Source organism: Etheostoma cragini, chromosome 8 (genome assembly GCF_013103735.1).
Source record: "Etheostoma cragini isolate CJK2018 chromosome 8, CSU_Ecrag_1.0, whole genome shotgun sequence".
Classification (NCBI taxonomy): domain Eukaryota; kingdom Metazoa; phylum Chordata; class Actinopteri; order Perciformes; family Percidae; genus Etheostoma; species Etheostoma cragini.
The window spans coordinates 10,916,499-10,941,840 of NC_048414.1; the positions used below are offsets into that span (position 1 = coordinate 10,916,499).

Genomic DNA, 25,342 nt, shown 5'->3' on the forward strand with positions numbered 1-25,342 from the left:
TTGAGCTTCGTGTGGTAGAAGACTATGGTTCAAAGTCCATGAGACTAAGAATATGGATGATACATAAGCCCTTTTCTTCAGGGATAACTAATACTATTACTACAAGAAAGTTACTACAGAAAGTGTGATCCAAGCCACGAGAAGACACCTAGGAGCTAAAAGATGTGTATTTGGGAGGCAAATTAATTTCAATTAAAAAGTTTAAATGACACAGCTACAGTGAATGCTACAACACAACCTTGTGTAACTGGATGTCTGAGACAATATTGTCGTGTTACTACTAAAAGCTCTCCTTCTCACATTTTGTTACATATTCCCCATAAAGTGATCTGTGTCTAATAATAACGCCTGATGTGATTACTTGAGTGTGTATTGTTATTTTTTTAAAGGGGGGCTGAGAGCATGTGTGTGTCTTCCTGTTTGGCCAGCAGTGTCATAGGAAAAGTGAGTGGGTAGCATCCAACCTGGAACTTCTCATCGGTCTCGCCCTCCCCCATGTGACGGAGCATGTCCCCGCTGGCTTGTCCGATGCTTCCTGCTGCAGTCAGCACCGTCTGTCTGGGCTGCACAAGAATGACATCATCACATTCATTACTCTGGCCTGGCCTGTTCTCACACATGCCTACATGAATTATGTAAAACATGCTTCTAGATCAAAACTCATCCCAGAATATCTTCATCTTCACTGGGACACTGATAAAAATCAAAACACGGCGTTCAACACAGTATGTGGCTTTGTGACTACAGTGGAGGATGCAGTCCAAGTCAGTACAATTATCAGTGGGTGTCTCACCTCAGCAGCTGCAGGCTCAACAGATCTGAGCAGGTCTGACACAGCTCCTGCCAGCATCCTGGCAGCGCCCATGAGCTTGTGTCCACTGCCCACCTCATCGTCCATTAATGCCGCAAGCAGCTTGACACCCTTGGACATTTCCGTGAGGTTGGAGGAGATGGTGGTGATGGCGCAGCCCACCGCTGTGTAATCGGTTTCTGTGGGCTCACCTGTGAAGGATGGACCGCCATCATTACAAACTACACCTCTGCTGTGCATCTTAATTTGTTGTCATGCTGTCACATTGATTTAGCTAATCCACGGGGCAGCTTGTGTTTCATACGCTGTAACAGACACATCAGTATGGTAATTAGAGCATATTTGTGATGGTTCCACAGAAATGAGCACATTGATGAAGTGGCAATGAAGAAGAACACTTTGTATTAGCTAGTGGAGGGAGTATAATAGCAAGCAAACAGATGGCAAGGTAAAATGAAAACCCTGCAAAACACTGGCAGGAACTTGATTGGCATTACGCCAAGCATCAAGGGGAACAGTGAGAGACACCGTGAGTTGAGTTTCAACAAGTTCAAGATTTATTCATCAGGAGAAATATCTATCAGGAAAAAAATAGAAATAGAAATACACTTTTTAAAAGATCATCATCATTAAGGGCCTTACACTAACTTAGAAAAACATTGTTATTGATTCACACCTTGGGGTTACAGTAATGTTAAGATAAACAATATTTCCTTAGATCTTTGTCCAGCGCAGCTTTTTCAGGTGTAGAAATAGATTAATACTGAAGTATACAGTATTCTCCTGGGCACTGACCTGCAGTAAGATTAACCACAGATGCTGTTCCAGCGGTGATCGCATCAACCTGAGAGTGGATTTCATGTTTGGATTCATCCACTTTGTTCTGAACCCAAACCCTGGATGCCTTTAGGTGGAGGAGGAAAAGGAGAGCTATTGGCTTTCATCACAGTGGGTGACTTTCAGCTCGTATAAACTTTCTTGTGCAGGATTTAAGGATTAGGGCTGCACAACACCTACGGCTTTGAAAGCACCCAAGCATTAAATGCCGCCTCCATATTTACAGTCAGTTCTGTATCCCAATTATATTTGTGAAATATGATGGACTTGGATGTGATTTGACTGTTTAATTCTATCTAATTTGACATTGCAGGGCATAAGGCTGCTTACCTGGGGCTGCAACATCAGAAATCACTCATTCATGAATGTTAAAAAGGGAGCTCAAGGAGCTGCTGTGAAGGAGTGGATGTGAAGTCATGCTCCATGCTGCATCTATTCTAAAATAGCTCTCAAAACTTTAGTAAATGGGAAGGAGATTTACCAGGTCATGGCCCAATGGAGGCAGATTATCTACATATCCCAGGTCAGCCTGAGCCTGCTGCACAGCCTGCATACTGCTGTTGATGGTCCCCATCAGGGCCTGCTGGGCTAGACTCTGACAATAACAAACAACAGAGACACACAGAGTGCAAATGACAAAAGCAATCTAAATACACAATGTGTATTGTATGTGGTTGCCAAACTGTCTTGCAATCTAATGTCTATAAACTGCAGGAGACAGATGGGCTTCAATTGTGAATATGACATACGTTTCACTCCCTATCTCACACACAGCTTTCTTCATATTGTTCATTGTGGTTCATTGTTGACAGCAGGGACCACAAGCTATGTTTCAAATGCCACAGATGAGATTTACATGATGTTACACAATGTAGTTTGACACTGTGTGTTATGATTTTTTTTATACAGTTGAAAACCAAGCACAGCGGGGGTGCTACATAATTTATCTATTTTTTCAACTTACACACAGTATTTTTAATCATTCAGATTGGCCCAACGTTGTCTGTTGCCAATTAATGTGAAAAGGTAGTGAATAAGACATTTGTCCAGGACACCATGTTTGGTTACAAGTGGCAATGATTTTACTCACCAGTGGGGGCATGTGTCCTCTGTGCATCTGCCCTGTGGTTATTTGCTGCTGGGCAGAGGGCATAGTACCCACGTTAAAGGTGTCAGGACCGGCAATAGACCCAGACCGAATTATACCTGGAAGTGCTACTGAGCCATGCTCCACACGACCCACTCGATTGAACTGCTGCTGCAAAATTGTGGACCTTGTACAGGAGAAAAAGAGACATTGTTTTGGTGTGCATGTATTTTCAGCATACATGCCCAGGATGCAACTTGGAACTTAGAATCCTAATAAAAGCAAGTGTGTAGTGAAAAGATCAGAACAATACAGTGACATAAAATACTGCTTGTTTTGACTTACGAAGATGTTCTAGAGTGGACTATTTTCCTTTGTGTTAATTGTGAGTGTATCTTTAAATTCAGATAATTGTCCCAGAAGATAACGCAACTGTATCTAATTTAGATGATGAAAAATTACAAAATTATAATTAAAACAATGATCACGCTAACAACTGTTCCCACAGTGAGTAGGCATTGTCAGAAAAAATATTGTACTGAAAAAAAAAATGTCTGTTTTCCTGCCCAGCTCAACAGATGCTCCTGACTCCATTGGTTAATTATGGCTTGTTTGGAGAGGCAGCAATTATGTTTTGAGTACTGAGAACCACAACATGAGTCAATTGGTCCATAAGCAGCAGGAATATGATGCACCATTCTGCCAGAGAGTGGTTTCACCAAGAGCCATGTAGATTTCCAGTAACAACAAATTCTCAAGCTCTGTGTGATAGAGCCGTAGTCCATCAACATTACCTTCATTTCCATCAGTTACAAAGTTACATAGGAAAATCAGGAGAGATGGCAACCATCTGGGAGATAAGAATTACTGAATAAAACAGCTTTCAACAAGATGATAATTTAATCTCTGTGATATCTTGATATAAGATATATCTTAAAATAAGACATCACAGATATACATATAACTCCTGAATGACTCAGCTTTCTTTTCGGACATAAGATGAACATTTTGTGTCTTCACTTTGAGGCAGGTTTTGTGTGTAGGTTTACACAAGGAAAAATACTACTTACTTTTATTTTGAAATTCAAAGTGCTGTTTTTGTGTTTAATTCAAACATTACATCTGTGTTTAATTCTAACATTACATCTCTTGGGCTAGTGTGCTATGCTGGCAGAAATGTAATTACATGCACAATTAAACAGTGAGGTTTGGATTCATGAAGAGTAACTAGACTGTGTTCGCTGAATCAGAATGGTCAACATTCTCTTGCAGTGGATAATACATGAGCACTACTCACTTCTTAGGGGACACTGATTCCTCCAGCATGGTGGATTCCTCATCTCCCTCAAGGCCAAAACGATCCTTACTCTGCTTCTGTAGTAAAAAGGCAAAAGACATCTCAGTCAACAATGTGGGCTGACTGAGGATTCCTGAATTATATGTATTTTTTATTCATTGGAGTTTTTGCATTCAATTTTAAAAATACTTGCCTTCTTAAGAATGATATCAATATATCCAGCAATAAGTTGGGATATCTGCTCTCCCTCTGTAGTCTGAACAGAGTAATAACTCTCCTGGTACTCTCCGAAATCCTTTGTATTGCATTAAAGAAAGCAGAGATTCAGGACAATCTATCCGGCACTGCATAAGCATTCTATACCTAATAAGCTTCTATTGCGCATCCCATTTTTTAAAAATGCTGATTTAAAAAAATTGTGAATCCCAAAACTGCTCACTTCAAAGCATTCTAAAGAAACGCAATCTTTTTAGATTAAATCAATGCTGTCAAATATACATTTTTTATTTGCATAATCTATTAATCTTTTAATGGAGTGCTCCTTTACAATATGGGAGGAAAACAGAAGCCAAGTTGCCAAGTAGCTGGTTTTCAGAAAAATAATATGTTTAAATTCTGCACATTCTTCCCTGGGCATGTATTGTTAATTTAGATGATATAGTTGGCTAGCAAGCTGAAAACATTCAATATTGCAGTCTGAGGTCTCAACAATTTTCAGGATGCTGTTTTTAATGGGAAATGAAAACTCGGGGGAAAGCTTGAATATGTGATGCAGAACAGTGTTAATCAGACTGTTCACAGAATGACTGATATAGGTGCATATGATTACAGTAGGAGTGTGTTAGTAATGTTGAAGACTTGATGAAGAGAGTCACACAATACCAGGGTAAAGCTCTTGGGGGAGGCAGCCCATCGCTTGACAGTTGTCAGAGGCCACTCCTGCACTACCTCCTTCGTCTTCTCTTCCACCCGCATCACTGACTCTTTAGTTATCCCCAGCAGCCGCGGGACCAACTTATTTTTACCCTTCATCTTTTCCTGTCAGATAGGAAAACAGACAACATTTACGTCGATGCTAAACACCTACACAGATGATTCATTCAAGGTCCGAACGCAAAATCGTTCGCTATTCTGCTGGTGCTGCTGTAATACACACGCTGTGTCCTGTGTGGCTGTGTCCATGGCTTAAAGCCCCGAATGGAGGAAGAATAGCAGCTGTGTACTGACCCAGCAGAGTTCAGCCTTGTTTAACTGCTGCTTTATTGAGTAGGGTCTCCACAGGGTTTGGTCACTGTTAGCACACCAGCATGGTGCTTCCACTAGCTCTCTGCCTGAGAAGCTCTGGTGTCTCCACTCTCTGCCCACTGAAAATCTATTACAGCTCACTTCAGAGACTGAGCCTACACTTGGCTCCCCTCCAGGGGTGCATAGGATGACACAAAAATTAGCGGTTTGTAGAGTCGGGGGGCGTTCAAAATACGTACTTTTTATGTCTCCGGGCTATTGTTTTCTCTTATCACAGAGAGCTCCGAGAATAACACAAAGGCCAATAAGTAGATTGGCTTCTAGGTTCAAAGCTCTTAAACACAAGGACAGATAACATTATCCCAATGTTAATGGTATGTTCATACAAAGGGTTATTAAAAACTTCCATTGTAGACTACAATACTTGAATGTCAGAATAATCAAAGCCTATATACAAGAAGGAAGTTTGATTTTCTAATCTGAAGAGGGTAGCTGATATGGTGAACTGGTTTGATATTATTTTAAATGGTTTGACCCTGATTATTGTCGGGAAAAGTCTGCTTGTGCAAGAAATCACTTGAGAAAGGAAAGCTTTATACAGTATTGTATACAACTGCATGCAAGGCTACACCAAACACACATGCTTATTTTACTTCCCCTGTATAGAAATTCGTTATCTGTGAATTTACAGCAATAGAGGGCTTGCCAACCTAGAACCTGCAGTGATTAAAGACTGACAGATGAGAAATGGAAGGTTATAATAAACTCTCAGATGTGCCTCAACAAAGGTCTGTACTTTGAACTCTGCTAACATCAAGAAGAACAAGAGTGCAGCTGGAGTGAATTATTTAAAAGAGTCTTGAAATCTCCATCACTACATCTCCTCATCGAACGCAGTCAGTGCCTCGTACATGTTGATGCACACGCACTCTTCCATTCACACACTCGCGCACAAAGATAATCTGAACCCTGCAGTCTGCTTTAACTCCAGGGCCAAACATTCCATTTATCGTCCATTAAGACCCCAGCAGACAACTGCACATTTCCTTTTTTCCTCTTTTCGCAACCAAATGGGCTGCTGTCAGAGAGCTTTTATAATACCAGCTGGTGCGACTTCATCCCATTCGCATGCTGCACTTCCATCCCACTTTTGTGTTCACCAAACCAGAAGAGAACAGAATTGCTATTGTCACAAGTATTTTATAGCACTGAGTGTGTTGCCGAACCGCAAACGCACAGGATTCCACACCAAAACTTCTGATTTGTGGTGAAAATGGGGTTTTGTGGTATTCAACAAGCTTTCACACCTGTTTGACAGCACAGTGCATTTCAGAGCAGCCTTCTAATTACAGCTGCCACTCATCAGCACAGAAGCATTATGTGCCTGTTTTCTATAACCAGATGTGTCATTAAATTGATATTGCTCTGTAATAACTAAAGGGAAATCCTGGTTTTGTTATCATATCTATGGCCCTTGTTTGCTTTAGTTATGTTAACATTGTTCCGTAAGTACTGTAAGTTAACTGCTGAGATCTGCAAATCTGTTTTACAAATGATGACAGCAGAATAAGGTGCACACTGCAACTATCCTTTGTTGGTATATTTTTTTTGCAGGAATGTGAACATATTGTCTGCTGGGCTTACGAATCCAATTACCTCTTACCTTGCTAGCTTATCCAGTAGCATGTTTTTAGATCTTACCTTCACCAGAAAGAAGGACACTCCATATGTCAGCAGGGACCTGGCGAGCTTCACATACTTCACTTTTGCCTCAATCTCCGTCAGCTCCCCACAGTCTTTATGGTCCTGGACAAACAATAGAAGTTACATCTCCACCTCCTTGATTGACTGATCATTATATACTGTTTATGTTACGTCAGGTGATCTACATGTTTTGTATTTTGTCAATTTATGCCTCAAATGAGAATAAATTACTATAATTCACATGGGCCGCACCCAGATTCAAACACATTTTTTAATTTAATATTTCCAGCACTGTAAAGTACATACTTGGAATATTTTCTTCTCGGACCCTCTCTGCTTGATGTACTCTTTAGGTAGGAACTCCTTCAGGCTACGGAGATAAATCGCATTTTTACATGGTTACTCTTTTGAGCTACAGGCATTTCCTTTTCTGTTAACATACCTCTACATATGAGGTCATTCTTGCCCTACTTCCTTCATATCAGAAAACAGTTGTAACGGCTAACATCACCCCTGAGTTTTCCACTGGAGGAAATCCCTAAAGCAAGCATCCTATACTAAAGCAGGAGATAACCACTGTGTATGCACAGCAGTGAAATGAACATATAAAAGTACAACACACCATAACGAAGTTATTTTGAATGTTGGTGTTAATGCATTGTCATAATAAGGATAGCTTACTCCAAGAATCCGGGCTTGTGTTTGTGCTCCACATGGGGTCCAAACTGGATCTGAGCCTGGATGCCTGCGAACTCACAGGCTTTATCAAAGGAGACAGGGTGGGATCCATTCAATATATCATCCCTAGCCTAAAGGAGACATGATAGGGGGGTGGGGGGTGGGGTGAGAAGCAGAAACACAAGACAGAACGACAAAGGCATGGTAATTATCCAAAATTCACCCAACAGAGCTCCATAATGAGCCCTTCATTGTGTGCTCTAAATGCACTGGCTTCAGTGAGGATGTTTTCTAAGTGAATGACTAAGTGTATTTCTAGAGCAGGGACATCCGCACTGAGACTCATCCACACAGGGGAACCAAATGAGATTTATTTTTGTGACAATAGTAGCCATTCAGCTGGCTTTCAAATGTACGAGCTCCTACATTTTGTCATCACAGCACATTACAGAAATGCTTCAGTCTTTTACAATATCCCGTCTGCATTACAGAATGGACCTCAATATGTTGTTAAGAAACCTAATGACTGGATTTGTCTTTTTCACCAAGCAAAAAAAGGCTTGTGCCTGTTTGGTGCGGTTGGGACATCCCTTTTGTTTCAATGCTTTTTCAGCCAGGCTGTCTACATTATCTTCACCGTTTAGGTAGATGGAAAGGGAGAAGCCTTCATTGACATCATTCAAATGGTTGTCAGTGTGGGCTGTTTTCTCCAGGGGGCAGTCGGTTCTCCCTGTCTTTCTCTGTGTCTTCTTTCACTACCTCTTTCTAGTTCACTGCTGCAAAATTAATGGCTCTAAAAGCCGAGAGGCCTCACTGCCAGTGAGAAAGGCTCCATCAGTGCTTTTTAGCATTAGCATATCAGTGTGGACTCGACTTATTCTTACGTCCTATTACACCAATGAAAAACTAAGCAGCAGCTTACCGTTGTAATGAGGACAACAGTCTCCCTCTACTCACATTCAAGTCATTTCCCCAGCCCAGTGCAATTCGCAGTAGAGTATAGTACATAAGCTCCTATTGAACACAAAAAGACACTCTAAATTTAGCCCTCACACAGTCCATTCACTCTGGTACACACATTCACTAGACGGTTTTCATTGTGAAGTACGATGCTAGGAACATTGGGATGTACTAGATGTTAAATTAAAATATTGCTTGGTTAAGATTGATGGGTTAAAGGGCCCCAGTTATTTAGGTTGCAAGAGCATCAGTGTAGGTTTGCCTTGACTTTCCATTTTTTTTCCACAGATATGTAGAGCATTGCACACTGTAGATACCAATGTGTTATATGCACAAGTATGTTTTTATTATATTTTTGAAGTATCCTGGTTATGCGTTTGCATATGCAAGTATGGTTTCAGAAACCAGGTCATGCCTTTCCCTGTTTTGAGAAACTCAAGCTGGAGTACTGACAGAAAGTAGGATACTGTTGGATGTATCATATTGTTTTCACAGTTAGGTCCTCAACCCTAGTTCCCATTTGCCAGTGAAACAAATATTAAAGATGATGATCTAAACCCTAAAATGAAAGGGAAACTTTAACAACAGTAATGCAAAAGATACATTTTATTGGTTGTTGCTCTCATTTTCCTTTCCTGGGGAGAAGATGAAGGAGCTTGGAAGGAGATTGGTAAATGCAATAGTGGCCAGGCAGAAACCAAAGTGGGTTCATTCTAAATTGCTGCATCAATCAGTCCAGAATTGACAGTACTTTGACATACAGACGATCAGCAAATACTAGTCTATTTAGGATTATGTTTACATGGAGGTAAACAACTGTATATGTTCCATAGGTTATAAGAGATGGTACTGGTACTGTAGTAATGTATTGGCAGAGTAAAGTGAGTGTCAGGTTATAATGGACACCCTGCTCACCTGCATACACATGACTGCAAGGTCAAGTAATAACCACCAGTGATTGACATTAGCAGTTTCATTCATTTTTCACAAACAGCTAATGCAAGTAATACACATATGGAGCATAGCTGAACTGATGTCATTCTATACTACATTTGAACATTAGCGGTGTTGTTTCACATCAATAAGCAAACAGCTGATTAAGCAGCCAACTAACAGATACATATTTCTATTTGGTCAACTGACTGGCCAGGTTATTCTACCATGACTGTCAACAAGACAAGTGAGGACAAACCCTGTTTTTCCTGAGAGCGGAAATGTCAAGTGATAGAGGCGCTGGTTCTAGGCCATTTTAATAGAGCTGCATGGGTGGAAGTGAAGCACAAGACATCAGAAGCTGTGACACATAAAGCCTGAGGCTACAAAACTGAGGTCAACTAGTTCACCATCACCCAGCAGAGCGTGCACAGTATAATGCAGCCTTAAAAATAAATGCTGACATAAGGAAACACTAAAGTGACTAAATGCACACAGTGCTCGATCAGGACGGTTGGCAATTAATCAGTAAAGGAATATTTTGCCAGCTACATGGACTAGACAACAGAGTTTTATTCTGAGACAAATCCAAAATAACAAGATGGCTAGGGGCATCCTGGTGGCTCAGTTAGCTACAGTACTGTACCAGGTGGATTTGAACCGAGGCCATTCTGGCCTTGCATTCTTTCTCTTTTATTTTCTCTGTTTATTTTCCAATAAAGCAAACAGGACATGACAGGAGGCAGCAGGATACATATTATTTTGAAGGCAATTCTTCAACTGTCCCTGCTTTGTGCTATGCTGTCTTGTGGTACAAATAGTATACTTTCAGAATCAACTAATGTGAACAAAAGTGGAGGCAAAAAAACAGGGCACACACACACACACACACACACACTCACTCACACACTCACAGGGTGGTTCTATTGCTACGGCGGTTTATCCTGGTCTTAGCACAAATACATGACAGAAAGGGAGTGGCCGAGTAGTAAAGGAGATTAGTCTGTTCCTGGCAGGGCTTCCATTACAGTATGTGTGTGTGTGTGTGTGTGTGTGTGTGTGTGTGTGTGTGTGTGTGTGTGTGTGTGTGTGTGTGTGTGTGTGTGTGTGTGTGTGTGTGTGTATGTGTGTGTGTGTATGTGTGTGTGTGTGTTGGCAGGGGGGCACAATATGAATCTGCTAAACTATTTAATCTTGAGTTTCTGAGTATTACAGGAATTGGAATGAGTAAAAAGATGTGTAGAAGTAGAAGAGATGACTATGGTATGTTCCACTCTGTGAAAGAGCCCTCTTCTGCCTCTGTTTGGCCTTTTTACATAGTGGTAAAATAGAGCCGCTGCCATGTGAAGAGTCTCTGTGATCTGCCCGTGTGACAATCCCTGAGTGTGTCTGAGAGAGAGAACAAGGGAAAGATAGATGGGAAGGGCAACAGAGAGGCAAAAAAGAGGCGGGGGCAAGGGGCGGGGTTGTTATTGTGAAAGGAAATATGAGTCTGTGTTGAGAAGAGAGCATGATATGCACTGTGCTGTAATGTGTGCCAGGGTGACAGGGTGGGGATGTGTGTGACTATGTCAGAATGTGTAGGAGATGGAGGAAAAGTTGAGACAGGCAAACTGAAAGGGTCGGAAATGGAGGGTAAGAAAAATAGAGGCAGAAACAGGACCAGACAGATAGAAGGCAGCAGAGCAGCAGGAACAGGCTGGAAGGCTGGATGCTTTTTATGAACATATTCACAAACGCAGCAGGGATTGAAAAGATGAAGAGAGTCAAATTCAAACGACTACAGACATTTCAGACATGATATATATATAGTATATATCTAAGTGAGTGCTGCTTTTGCAGAGATTTTGTGTGGGAGAGCAAGCAACAATATTTGAAAGAATATGTTGCAACCGTTTCTGAGAGAATACAAAATCTCCCTCTGTCTCACAAGACACATCTGCATGTGTGTTTGTGTGTGTGTGTGTGTGTGTGTGTGTTCAGGTACTCCGCACCCTGCTGTTTCCAGGAGGGGTCAATGTGAATGCAATGATGTGTGCAGTGAGCTAACCCTGACTAGTGCAGTACCGGATTCAGCTGACTCCCCTCAGGGACCACCGGTGCCAGCAGGGCTCCCTCAGTTTAAAAAACTGGTAAAACCAACACACACACACACACACACACACAGACACAGACACACACACACACACACACACACACTTGCAGACAGAGTAACAGAAAGAGAGTAACATTTTTTTAATAAAAACACATACCCCCTCATCCAGCCCGCACTCCAAAATGCCAAACTATATCTCTCTCTGACTAGAAACTGTATATGCTGCATGGTGGACAAATCTACAAACAGCAATGTAAAGGCATTTGGATCCTGACTTCACTCACTGCCTCTGACAACTCCTAAAAAGTCATGATCAACTGCTGTCCTGTAGATGTAACCTATTCAACCCCACTCATTGTTAAAACACAGAGCCTTTGAAGTGTCATGTGAGATCCTAAGGTAAAGGAAACCAAATAGGAATTTTGAGGAAATTCAAAACATCTAGAATACTTTCATTTGAAGGAATGGTTTGGTCTAAACATTTTGAGTTGGTGAATCAGAATAAAATAATAGAAAATTGTGTGGATTAGGATGATTATCCAGCTTTTAGGCTACTTAAAGGAAAAACTCTATTTCATGGTGATAAAACACGCTTCACAACAGAAGAGCTTACTTCTCACTGCAAAGATTGAAACAAACTGGACAGTTTAGTAGATAACATTTCCAAAACTGTAGCCATATTTTTGTCAAAAACCAATGCCATCCCATCAGTCAGGTATAGAAAGGTATGTTGTCAATCATGCATTGAAAAGTCTTCAGGTTAATCTTACTGAGCTTGCCAAAACACAAAGAAAAGTAGAATGTTATTGCAAAGAAAATCCACCAATGTTAAAACATCTGTCCATCTCAATGTTAATACCCAACAATGGGCAATACTGGTGGTGCTGATAACTACATTTGTGAATGGAGTAGAAGGTGGACCTTTAAAGAACTATATAAAAGTAAAAATAATAGTAATTAGATGGTGGGTATCATAGAGGAACCTATTGGCTGCACTTCTATGTTTTTATTAACAATGGATCAAATAAGAATAAGTAACTTGAAAGGGTTCGCTTTTTGTAACAAATCCAGAGATTTTTACTATCAACTTCGTCAATGTTGTGTTTACAACTTTTTATTTTCATTTATTTGTTTTCATTTATTCAGGACAATGCACATTGATGAACATGCACAACAGTACACGTAAATGTGACAGATTGTAGCCCGAGGGCTAATTTCCATCTGCTGTCCAAATGCAGCTTTTTCAATTTGAAACTAAAGCATTGCATTCAATGGTTTATATTGTGTCACTGTACAGTATGAACCAAGAAATAAGTCCAACAAGCCTGGACCACATCTGAGCTTCCCACATCAGTCTGTCCAGTTCTGGCCAAAAAGAAGTCGATGCATGCTACGATGTAGTTATTGAGCCTAATACCACTATCTTTTGTCTTCTGAAAGAAATTGAACCCCCCCCCCAAAAAAAGAAAATACAAAAAATTGTTGGTGTACAGTAAGTCATCCTCTAATTCCTCTGTGTTTTGCTACATCAGCATATGAGGTGTATGTAATAGTTTTACCTGAACATAGAGTAGGTTTAGCTGGACAGGGTCCCGCGAGTCCACATTCTGATCCGAATAGAAGAACTTGCGCCGGAGAAGCAGAGTCTCACTTTCCTCCACTCCCTGCTCTCTGAACGTCCTGCTGTGGTCCAGCCAGTTCACTGGCCAATCAATACACACACTCTGTTAGCAAATGCAATTAAATGAATAGACATTCACTTAACAAAGATGTTACTAGAGGAGGATACTGATGGTGAAGTTCAACCAGGTAGTCAGAAAATGAGAGACAGATCCGTTTAGATGGACAATTAACCAGCTGAATCACAGGGAAGTGAAAGCTAGTTACAAAAAGCTAGTTCAGCCAAAGTTGGAGGGTGATTTATATATAAAATGTTAACACGTTTCAAAATTTAATTGGTGTGCTCTGGGCAAAAGATAACAGTTGTAATTCCATTACTCATCAACTCCGATATATCCATGCAATAAACTTGAGTGATAAAAAACATATCCACATGATGTTCTCGAGTCAGATTCATTAATGAAAAAATAAGCAGCCCCTAAAAACAGGTGCAAAAGTCATCAAGATATCAACAACACTTCTGGAGGGTTTTTTAACACTCACAGTCATCGTCTGTGTGGAGTTTGGCTTTAAGCTTTTCCATCTTCCTCTCATCTCGCAGCAGCAGCGTTCTGTCTTTCTTCAGTGTCCCCATTCCATCCTCCTTTTTGTCCTCTGTGACCTCTTGAATGAGGGAGTACTCCTCATAGTTTGTTATTCCTGAAAAGGACACAAGTTAGCCAGGGCATTCTCAGATTAGGAGATGCCTTAAACTAGCAGGATAACGGGGTTGTCATAGAGAAAGCGCATCTGTAATTCTCTAAAACATTTTAGTATCTCTTTCTCGGCTTTGAAACACAAGTGATGGAAAGCTGGTACGGAGCCAGCAAACTAAAATGGGAGCCGAGGAGGAGAAGCCAAGCAGAAAGACCTACTCTAAACAACCATTTTCCAATAAAGCTATCTGCCAGGCACAAGTCCCTCTCCTCCTCACCCAATTGAGCTTGATGGCAGCCCATTATAATTGAAATATAAAGCTTAGGGAACACCTCTGTGACAGGCAAGGATGACACAGTCTGGGCATAAGAAAAAACACTTTAGCATTAATTAGAAACAAGCTTGCTTGAGCTTGATAAATCATCTCATCGTGCACTGAAAAAAACTTGGTTTGGAATGCTCAAAAGTGTGATAACAAATGTTGCTGTTTAAATATGACATGAATAGCATTTAATAAGACAGTAACATAACACAACTCTGTATGAAGTCATGTGATATGGCTTGGACTAAAGATAGAAAAGTAAAAGAGCAATTCAAGAATTGGGTAATGGCTTGCCAAACCTCATTTTAGCAGAACTTGGAGAATATTACTTACCTATTCTGCTGCATATGGTGACAAGCAGTTCCCCGACTGTTTTTGAGTCATCCACCATGATGGTTTTAACTGCACCGTCCAGCATTTTGATCTTTTGTGGCCTTTGTTTCTTCTTATACTCCAAAACATCCTAAGAAAACCGAAGAGAAAGCACAATAATATCATACTATACGAGTAAACTGTAGTCCCTCCCAGTATCTCAAATCCCTCTAGAAAATGTAAATAACTTCAAGAGATGATCCGTGACACTGACAGTTCCCCACCCCAAACTACTGTATATGACTTAATCTTACTCCATTTCGAAGCATGTAGTAATCCAGGGTTCTTCCAGACTCGAGCCAGATTCCTTTCCTGGGATCATCGTCTGACAAGAAGAGGCCGTAATCTGACGCTGAAACACAAAGTGAAACACAGCATGCAAATGTAGATGCATATAGACTTGGATTATGTAAATTGCCTTTTCTGAGTCATTCACCAACCTTGTCCTGTCTGAGCTTCTGGGACTCGCTCTCTGATGATCCTGCAGGCATCGTACACAGGCGTAGATGGTTCAAACTGCATTGTCTTCACCACATTGCACTGGCGTACACAAATCTTTAGTGACAAAGCCACCATCTTGGTGGGTAGTAGAATTGCCTCACCGATCTACAACCCTGGAAAACACAGAGGTAGAAAGATTGTGTAAGGATTTGAGTGGGTAAAGTCATACTGCTGGCTTTACACACACAGATGGCCTGTGTTATGGCTGGTATCAACAAGCCATTAATAAAATGTTGTCTTGAAAGAAAAAAAAATCATGCGTGAAAGTGTGAAGAAGAAGTCTCAGATGGAGAATACAAAACCACGAAGCACAGAACAAATCATCACAATTATCTCTTTGGGGACATTTTTACCTGTAAAATGTAAAGTGTGCTTTTCTGTTATGCCGTACTCTTCTGCAGCTTTTTGGTCTTCCCTGTTATTTGCTGATATTATAGGGTTAAGTGCATTGGAACGCTTCTGCCTGATTGCTGTGTGTGTAGAATTATCTGAAGCAACATAACCTTTCAGCAGAAAAAGCGGAAAGGCTGAAAATCTCTCTAATCGTCAGCAATAACAGAAGCCGAGTCAAAACACAGAAAATGACATTCCACCGCCGCATCATTATACACTCTTCTCCTGGCTCGCACTCTCCCTCAGAAGTAGACTTCACTGGGAGACAAATCAGTGGGTGTCACATACTGCAATTTGGGTGAATCAATTCGGGTATTCTGAGACGCAAAAAAGAAAAGAGACTGATAACGCAACGTGTTTCTCCTCTTCCTTAACCTTGGCTTCAACAGAGAGAAGGACGGACATGATAAATAGGGCCATATATACCTTCTTTATAGACCTAAAATTAGGGCTGGATGATAGGGAGAAAATCTGATCCCGCGATATGCTTGACCAAATACCTCAATATCAATAGTAGCAATATTCTGGGGTTGACAAAGAGTGCTTTAACAAAATATGTTCACTATTAGATTTTAAATAAAAAATCATCAGCAATGAGGACATAATGTCTAAGTGGGGAAAAGACAAATAATAGATAATAGATAATAGATATTACAATATCCAAAATCTAAGACAATATCTAGTCTCATGTCACAATATCAATATAACATCAATATATTGCCCAGCCCTACAAAAAATATAGTTCTTACACATTTTTTGTGAACAAATATAAGTCTGTAACTCATTCAAAAACAAAACACATTTCTTCTGGTGAAGATGGATATATCAGCATAGACTCAAATTCCAAAGTGCTGATGTTATTATAACCTAGGACAGCAAGTAATGATTATTTTCATTATCTATTGATTTGTTGAATATTTACTCCATCAAAGATTAAAGCTATAGTGCGTAGTGTCTGTCGCCCCCATGAGGAATTCTAAGTAGTGACAATAAAATTGTTGGCGTCCACATGATACAAGCCTTCCATGATCATGCACCACCCGAACCCCTCCTCCATGCAGTTGCTAGGAGGACATGGAGGATTAAAAAAACATGTAGGACTCTACAGAAGAGGTAAGTATCTTTACTCGAGTATCTGCGCACGTCCAATCTGGGTCGTCAGGTTGGCCAACACAATCTTCTGAAGTACTAGTACTAGAAATACAGAGAGAGTAGTGTGAAGCTGATGGTCTTAACTAGTTTTGTAGCAACTCATTTGCCAATGGCTTAAATGGAACAGGCGTTGATTATAATTAAAAAGTTACGCACTAAAGCTTCAAACCTTTGATCCATCAAACATCAGAACATGGTGGAAAAATCCTTCACAAATTTCCAAAACACAAGTATTGAAATTGCTTGTCATGATAAATGATCCCAAATACAAGGATATTTATGTTAATATCAAAGAAGATAAGGGAAACCAGCAAATATTCAAATTTGTTTAACTGAAAGGAATTTATTAAGGTATTTATTGTATTTTTCCCTAAAAATGACAATTATTGATCATTAAAATAGTTGCAGATTATTTTTCTTTTGCTCAACTAATCAATTAATTAATTACTCATTTCAGCTTTATTGTATTCCAATTATTACTTAAAAACTTTACTTTTTACTTATTTTAGTATTTCTCTTTCCAACAATTCAAGTCTTCGCCACAATTGGAAACAAAGAGTTTTTTGTGCTCTGGATTCATGCTCATCTCTCCCTTTTTGAGCCGGACCAGACAAAGTCTGAGAGGAACATTTTCATTAATGATAAGAGTTGTGACTGTGGCTCTGTCATGGCCATGGGTTCCTCTCAGCTAGACCCTTAACCTCTGTGAGGTTTTTTTTCATACAAAGTGGGAAAATCAAGCACAAAGAAGAAGGGGAAATGGCGCTGCATGAGCTCTCCTCTATACCAGCTGGCAGAGAAGCCCCACTGAGTTTTTGTCATCCAGCTCTTCCACAGATACGTCCTTCCAGACAAGCAGCTTCAGACCCCAAACTGACACCATAGGTTACAGATTTAAAGATAACAACGTCCACCTACACACACACACCAAAAAGATTGTGCAGTTAAATGTTTGCATTTTTATTGAGGTTTTGCCAGATTTCCAGACAGGTCCATCTCTGTGAAAAGGCCAGTGTTACCTCTGTCGACGGGTATTTGCTAAAGATTACTGTTGGTCTACCGCTAAAGCATCAGTCACTTTAGTATATGTTGTGAGTAGCATCAATCACTTTAAAGAGTAAGCACTGCAGAAACCGCATGATGAAACCCAGGAGGATAATGATAATCCCCAAGCTTACAGTAGTGTAAGAGCACATTTTTCACTACAATACTCATGCAAACACTCCAATGCAGCCAGCTCCTCATTAGCCCTGCTTTAAAGCATGGAAGGATCCCTGTTTGAAAGAGGAGAAACAAGAAACAACTCACTTTTGTAACTATCTGATGATTATTATCTATTTTATTACCTTTTCTAGATAACTAGGTAGACCTAGAAATGTAATTTTAAAACACTATCTCCCATAACACTCACTAGTCCATCAGAAAAGAGTCCTGCTTTGAATTATTCGCCACTACTCTAAATATTAAGACATCAAAATGGCCAAAGAGCAGCTTGCTGGGGAGTTCAAACATGGACAATTCAATAAAGACCTGAAAAGGCAGGCGCCATCTGGAGAGGATAGAGTTCTAATGATTGATTGTAATACCAGCAGCAGCACAGAGCATGAGAGCAACAACTGCAATCACAGCATCAGTCTGTCACACAACAACCAAAAAAGTTACTTAAAAAGTATTAATACAGGCCTGAACAGTTTGTCTGGACCAGTCTTCCAAATACTTCTAATAGAAAAAAGGCATTTAGAGCAGAATGACCCCAAAGAGCACAACAGGGTGTTGATGAGAACAAATAATATTCCTTCAACAAGATAACGCAAACAATGCTGTACAGGGTGGCTTCAATTTTGTGGTTTTTATTTGATCAATACCAGAGTAAGGTCTCTGTCTAGCACCCAGCGAGGCGCAAAGCCCGACGCAAGTGTCTTTGCTAGTTTAAAACCGACACAGTTGTCAATTTCCTATCCACCATGCACATTGTTTAAATAGCAAACATATAGGCGTATTGCTATCTTGAGAGAGCGGAAAGTGATCGCGATATTGACCAACAAAAACATGGTCTAAAGTCAATAGGGCAGCACTTCATCACTTCAAACACACAGTAATGCACAACAGCACACAAACATGCAAAAGATTACATTTAAAAATATTACGGTGCAAATCCGCCATCATTATAACAATGTCCCAAGGTACAGACACGCCTGGCTTTTAAAGGGAATGAGAGATGACACTCTGATTGGTTTATTGCATGTTAAGCCCCAAAACACACCTATGAATTAGTGAAGACACCAAGTACAACCCTTTTGACCCTTTTGTCCCGCCGCCAAACTAGCAAAAGGGGATATGGGCACGCACAAAACGCACATGCACTAGGTGCTTTACGCCATGCGCTTAGATCGTTAAAATAGGGCCCTAAATGTCTGTGTGTTTCTCATGTAGTGTAAACGTAAACGTGAAGATGTGAAGACCTGAAGATGTGAAGATATGTTCTTTAAACAAACCTTGTCGTGCTCTAGTGGTAATAACTGTTGGACTGGCCTGTAGAACATTGACAGGAAAACATAATTTAAAAAGGAACTTGAGATACATTAGAATGAAAAATAATCAGGAATCCAGAATGCATATTTAATTCCATTTTCTTAAAGAATCAACTCTAAGCCATCCCCCCACATTGCCACAGAATTTTCAAGGTCAGCCCATTAAACTGAGATCACAAAGGAACAGTAATGATTTCCTGGTAAACAAGGCTTTGTGTGCACTTTCATTTGCATGTGGGTGTAGAAACAGAAATAGTGATGCAGATGCAAACATCTCTTGTCTTACTTACACAAACACCCACTCTGGGGTAGATGGTAGATTGGAATGGCAACTCTAAAGCAAGTACAATCATGGCAAAGGATGACAATTTGATCTTAACAAGCTGTGATGCAATTGAAAATAACCCCAAAGCTCAAATAAAATAGCCAGTGAAGCAGCAGAAGAAAAACAAACGTTGGAGGCTACCTTCAATAACCTCACAATAACCTGAATTGCCATTTACCACACCATAAGATCTCCAGCCTGGTGGACTATTATAATTGTTTAAATAAAGCATGTAGTATGTCAATGGCATCGAATGGAGGGCTGAGAGTAATCCCAAACTCAGCATTTCTCAGGACTGATGAGAACAGCAGGATTAAAGCATGAGTGAGTTAAGAAAATGCAAATGAGCTAAACAGATCCACACCTCCTTTTCTCTACTAGTTACTGTACATCCTACACAGAGACTCCGAGCCCGCATGAGTCTTTTATCCCTGTCTGATTAAAAGCAATGTCGGAGTCCTGCAGGAGCGTAGTATGCCTCTGGAGACCATTATGTTTTCTTGGAACACAGACAGTGGTAGGTCATGAGCAAACAAGGGTTGTTGTTTTGATTATCTGCATATTCAAATCCCAAATTCCTGCAATTCGGGAACTACATTTGTGTTCAACTCCACAATGGAGAGATTGTACCAAGGTGAGGTGTGTTATTTCCACCAGATGTGAAAGTGGTTTCTAAATGTAATGACTGCTAGGCTTCCATTTTTAGCGCTTTACATCCTAATTTGAATTTTGTGAATCAGAGCCCTAACAGTAGGCCTTAATCAATCCCCATAATCGTTCTTTATTATCAGTGTGAGGCATACTTGATTTACACCTTACATATAGCAAATTGTTACACATCTATTTAATAGCCCAGGGCTGTAATCTAAGTAGCAACAGGGGGCCACAGAAACATCTTTCTGTCAACTTGCAAAAAATCAAGTATTTGTAAGCTGCCAAAATAATGATTGATGGGGCAGGTTTCTTTTTTAACAAGGTGGGGATGGTGTAAATTGTTATATAACTGTTTATAAACCCATCTTTTTTTCAGACAGTAGATATTAAATTAACCATGCCCTCTGTTACATTTCAAAATATCCACTTTCTTTTGCCGTGAAGAGACTATATTCTTTCCTTCATCAAGATGTCCTTGTGCTCATTTCCTTGCAAAGAGCACCCACTGAATCTGGAGTCTACCTGAATCCAATTCATATAATTAATAAGTCAAAGGCTTTCACCTCTACCCTTATCACTTCCTCCATACGTTCCATGAATGAATTATTCATTACTCCACCAGAACCAAGCCATCACTGGACAACTTTATGAAGCAGAACTGACCGTTGCTATTTAAAGTTCACCAGGACTACTACAAACAAGCTGTCATGTTAAATGTAGCTTGCATGGTATTATTATTCAGTTTTACCAGAGCGTTAATCAAGCAGCTATCTGTCAATCCAGATTTTTAAAAAGCCATCAAACCCACACTCTAAATTTACAGTAGAGCCACTCAAGGTTACACTTACTTATTTTTTTAGGTTACATTTTAATATAAACCCTACAGGCTTGGCTCCTGGGCGACACTCTGTCGTAATGCAATTTGAGGGTATGGATGCTGTCAGAAATTATGAATCTTGCCCTTGTCGTGGGGAGGGAGAGAGCAGCTCCTCTTACACTAAAAATATCCAGCAAAGTAGAGCGTTCTCCAGCAGCACTGTTTCAAACGGTTCCAAAGCAGAAGCAGTGCAATGAATGTACAATAACAGTTTCTTCCTGATCATTAAAAACAATGGCATTCACTAATACCTACACTGGTATGACAGCAGAGTAAAATCCATTCTTTTTCATTTGAATTTTTCAAAGATTAGAAGTCAAATACTTCCGTAAATTAAGAAATTATAAGAGTGTCTTACAACACAAAGTTGTTCAATATGTACCATCCATCATCCCTAATTTAGAGATGTAAAGAATGAGCTTTCTAGTAGCTGGAGACAGAAACAGCTACTAGAGGAGGAGAGCTCCACCCAGCAGCTGCAGTCAGTCAACCAATGAACTAGTCACTCAGTCAGTCAGTCAGTCAGTCAGTCTGTGTGGGGGAGGGACAGATGTTGCCCAAACATTTTTCTTTTATTACATACACTGATGGATGCAGATCAGCCCGTAACAATAAAGGACTCAGCCCACTATTATTTAATTAGCAAAATCAACCACATTTTTAACCTTAACCTATTTTTTTACTAATATTTAATTTAGAGAATTAACAGTACGCAGCGTTAGGTCTACAGCCCCACATCTGGTTTTATATACTGGGCCCCACATAAAAAGGCAACTTTAGCTCTGTCAAATAAAGTATATTAGCAGTCACACTGTAAAAACTAAACCAAAAAACTGAACCAAAATATAGCCAACTTGGTATTACTATCACTGTCACTACATGTATTTGTTTTCCAGCTCAACCCCCACACATTTGCATTTTGAGTTGGTGTTCACAGAAACACTACTGTCAGTTCTCACACCAACTGTAAAAAATAAACCCTGCGACATAAGCTGCATGAAGTGCATTTTGGGTTGGTGTACCATAACTGATGTTTCAGGGACCAGAATCCACAGTATGCGCATGTGAATGACTGCAGGCAGAATGGGTTGCCATCCACAATGTCATTGCCAAACAAAAAGGATCATTTCAACCCGTACATAAATTGAGGGTTTTGGCACTCTGGCACACTGTACAGAATTTATTCAGCCTTCTTTTCCTCCTTTCAGATGCATTTTGGACATATACACATGCGTGTTGTTTTTGTCCACATGACAAAGCAACCTGGAGGCACACGTTGGCCTGTCATTAGAATTGCAACCGGTGTGCTATCAATGTAGTGTAATCATCTCCTTTATGCATACGCATATATGCATATATATCACATTAGTAGATATGATGAAGTGGTGGGACTGCACTTCCTGCTGTATTTACTGAGGTGATGACACTTTTGTGATTAATACATTTACATTCCGAGCGCCTGGGTGGCTCGCCTGGTGGAGCGTTCGCCCATGTGCCGGGGCTCAGTCCTCGGCGTAGCGGCCATGGGTTTGTCTCCGGCCTGCAGACCTTTGCTGCATGTCGTTCCCCCTCCCTGTGCCAGCAATACAGTGTGAGATACTTTAAATGCTATTTTATCAAATGTAGACCTACAGGCACAGATAAAAGAGTATTAAGAAAAGACTCCAGAGATGTGACAGAAATTAATGCAAGAATGTGTGAGTACAGGGCAGACTCAGCTCATGTAATCATTGCATCACAATTACAAAGGGTCACAATTAGGATGTGTTGAGTGTCTCCTTGCACCATGTAACAAAATCAAACTGATGCAGCTTTTCCTTATGAAAAGCAGCAGCTTGCAAGAGCTTTCTGTCACACATTTCTTTCTCATACAACAAAGTTCTGACGAAACATGTGAATAATGAACAAAAACCTTTTTATAAACTGTATAACAAATCATGTGGGAGTAAATGCCTAATATAATAGCACAAGTAAATACCGTACAATAGGCAGAAGGTGCGAGGGAATGTGGGAGTTTACGTTTAGAACAACACACATAGAAACACAAACCAAACAAGCTTCATTGACTTAAATATTCCAAATGGATCATCCTGCTGCAGACTTTGAGTTTAAGACAACACACCTCTGACTCCTATGATCAGTATATTCTCCCTAGAGTCTCATGTCCTGTAAATCAGCCGACTCCAATCTCTCTGGTCTGCACTGCCTCCCCAGCACAGAGCCTCTCTCTCTCATACTTCAGTAGCCTACTAACACTTGCATGCTGATTACAGTATCAAGCGCAGTGGAACGGGACATACACTGGCTTCTGTCCAAAGTGTGATGTACAGCAGGACTTTATCAGCATTTTATACCCTCTGGCATGTTGTAAAGGAAGAAACCAGACATACAAAGGCAGAGATTCACTGGTATGGCTTTTTGAGCAAAACAAAACATTTAGCTAAGAAAGCCATAACCAGAGATATCAGCTTAATTGTGAGGTGCAGTCCCTTTCTCCTGCACATTGTGTTGTGTTATTATCTGTAATAGGTAAGCCAGTTAAGCGTTAGAAAACAACAACGCCTGCCAACATGGTATAGTATAACCACATTAAAGTAGTCCCTAATGATAAAATCACCTGTTGATGGTGTGAGGGAAACCATGTTGTTACACGAGACGAGATTCAGGGTGAGGCCATGTTGTTGGCCTATTGTTTCCAGATCAGCAACTCTTCCAGCAGTTGCCATGGCTGCTGCTGTGCCCACCTTTTCCTGGACATATAAGGCTGGACAGCAGCAGCAGCAGCCAGATGCAACTGCTTCCAGGTTCATCTAGATGTAGGGTACACTCTGCAATGATTTCAACTAAAGTCAGCTTTTAAATGTCAAGCAGACAAGGTCAAAGCGGGAGATTTGGCAATGGTAAAGCCTGCTTTATCTGTGTATATGACTATACAATCCCAGTTTCATCCAGAGGGGCCTCTCAGATATCCTGTCATGAGTACATGGAAATGTTCAGCAGAAGAAGAGATTGAGAAAGTTGACTGTGATTCACTTCGATAGAGCCTGTCTGAAACATGAATATACCTTTATGTGAAAGTGTCACTTTAGTTTAACTGCTTTTTTGAAGGTTCTGCCAGAGAAACATAACCTGCCATTTTGTGTGGATGTCGGCACTGTAAGAATGAGAAACTGACTGTGATTTTGTCTAGTGGTGCATTGATTCCCACAGTTTAGTGAAGAAGACAAACATGTGCAATGACAGGCAGACACTGAATGTACAAAGAAACCACTTAAGCAAGAACCTTTTTTCCCTCCACACAATTAACCAAACAGCTGTCTAGTGTGTGTACTCCTCGCCCCCACCGCACCCAAAAAGATAAATGACTGGTCAACATCTAGAGCGAACAATATAAGTTGAAAGCAAACTGTGTTCAGCCAAAGCAAATGGTGAAAAAAAAACCACATTACTCCGTTAACTCGGGAGTACATTCCAAGTGCAGTATCACTGTGTGACTCCTCGCAGCTTTGTTTTTCTCTCAGCAAGGACTAAACGCACCAGAGAGTCTAATGTTTAAATTGGCTGGAAAAGGCGCATACAACAAATCAGAAAGTTCTTAAAGAAAAGGCTGTGTGCAGGACCAGCTGACAATAGTTCAGACAACTCTCCAATACTAAATCTTTTCAGAATAATGTTTCAAAAACATACTTATTTTTAACAAGATCGATTTTTCTGGTATATTTCTACAGCAACGAAACTTCTAAGTTAGGTGAGGTGATATATGACATACATGCATTTCGAATTTGGGTTTAGCTGTTTATGAATGATTATCTGTTTAAGAATACAGCCAATTTCAAGTTTTAAATTCAATAAAAAACATTCTTAGTAACTGCAAACATTTGACTGGTATTCCTTCCAAAGTGATGAGCATCTTTTCTTTAGAATATAGTTTTCTCAAATTTTAAAAAAGGAGGAAAAAGTTCAAAGAAACATAAATGTATTCTCCTGATTTTGCCATAGGAGCATATTTGTCGACCACTCCTTTACTTTTGCAATTCCAAAAGAAGTAGAGAGAAACATAATGTACCTAATTTAACGCATAATTCCGGCAGTCAGAGTATACTCAGAAAAGTGCATGCAAAAGTAACATCATTTTGCAATTATGGTAACAGTTCTTGTAATCAGTTAGTCTCCACCCCTGGGATCTGGTTAGGACATATGAAACAAATAATACAGCAGCAAATGTGATAAACTTTATTGTCAAAACATGGAC

General features: G+C 40.2%; 1 protein-coding gene across 5 annotated transcripts in view; it reads right to left on the reverse strand.

Moving 5' to 3' along the window:
- Positions 1–25,342, reverse strand: part of tln2b (talin 2b) — a 76,644-nt gene that overhangs the window by 31,687 nt on the left and 19,615 nt on the right. For all 5 annotated transcript variants that reach the window (XM_034878549.1, XM_034878548.1, XM_034878547.1 and 2 more), the window contains exons 2-17: positions 15,098–15,271; positions 14,912–15,009; positions 14,619–14,748; positions 13,811–13,966; positions 13,207–13,349; positions 7,663–7,790; positions 7,288–7,351; positions 6,979–7,083; positions 4,915–5,070; positions 4,226–4,327; positions 4,033–4,109; positions 2,739–2,922; positions 2,130–2,243; positions 1,607–1,715; positions 794–1,002; positions 465–563 (exon numbers count right to left, since the gene is read on the reverse strand). In XM_034878549.1, the coding sequence (XP_034734440.1) occupies positions 465–563; positions 794–1,002; positions 1,607–1,715; positions 2,130–2,243; positions 2,739–2,922; positions 4,033–4,109; positions 4,226–4,327; positions 4,915–5,070; positions 6,979–7,083; positions 7,288–7,351; positions 7,663–7,790; positions 13,207–13,349; positions 13,811–13,966; positions 14,619–14,748; positions 14,912–15,009; positions 15,098–15,233 (2,010 nt within the window). In that variant the 5' untranslated portion in view covers positions 15,234–15,271. The remainder of the gene's footprint in view (positions 1–464; positions 564–793; positions 1,003–1,606; positions 1,716–2,129; positions 2,244–2,738; positions 2,923–4,032; positions 4,110–4,225; positions 4,328–4,914; positions 5,071–6,978; positions 7,084–7,287; positions 7,352–7,662; positions 7,791–13,206; positions 13,350–13,810; positions 13,967–14,618; positions 14,749–14,911; positions 15,010–15,097; positions 15,272–25,342) is intronic.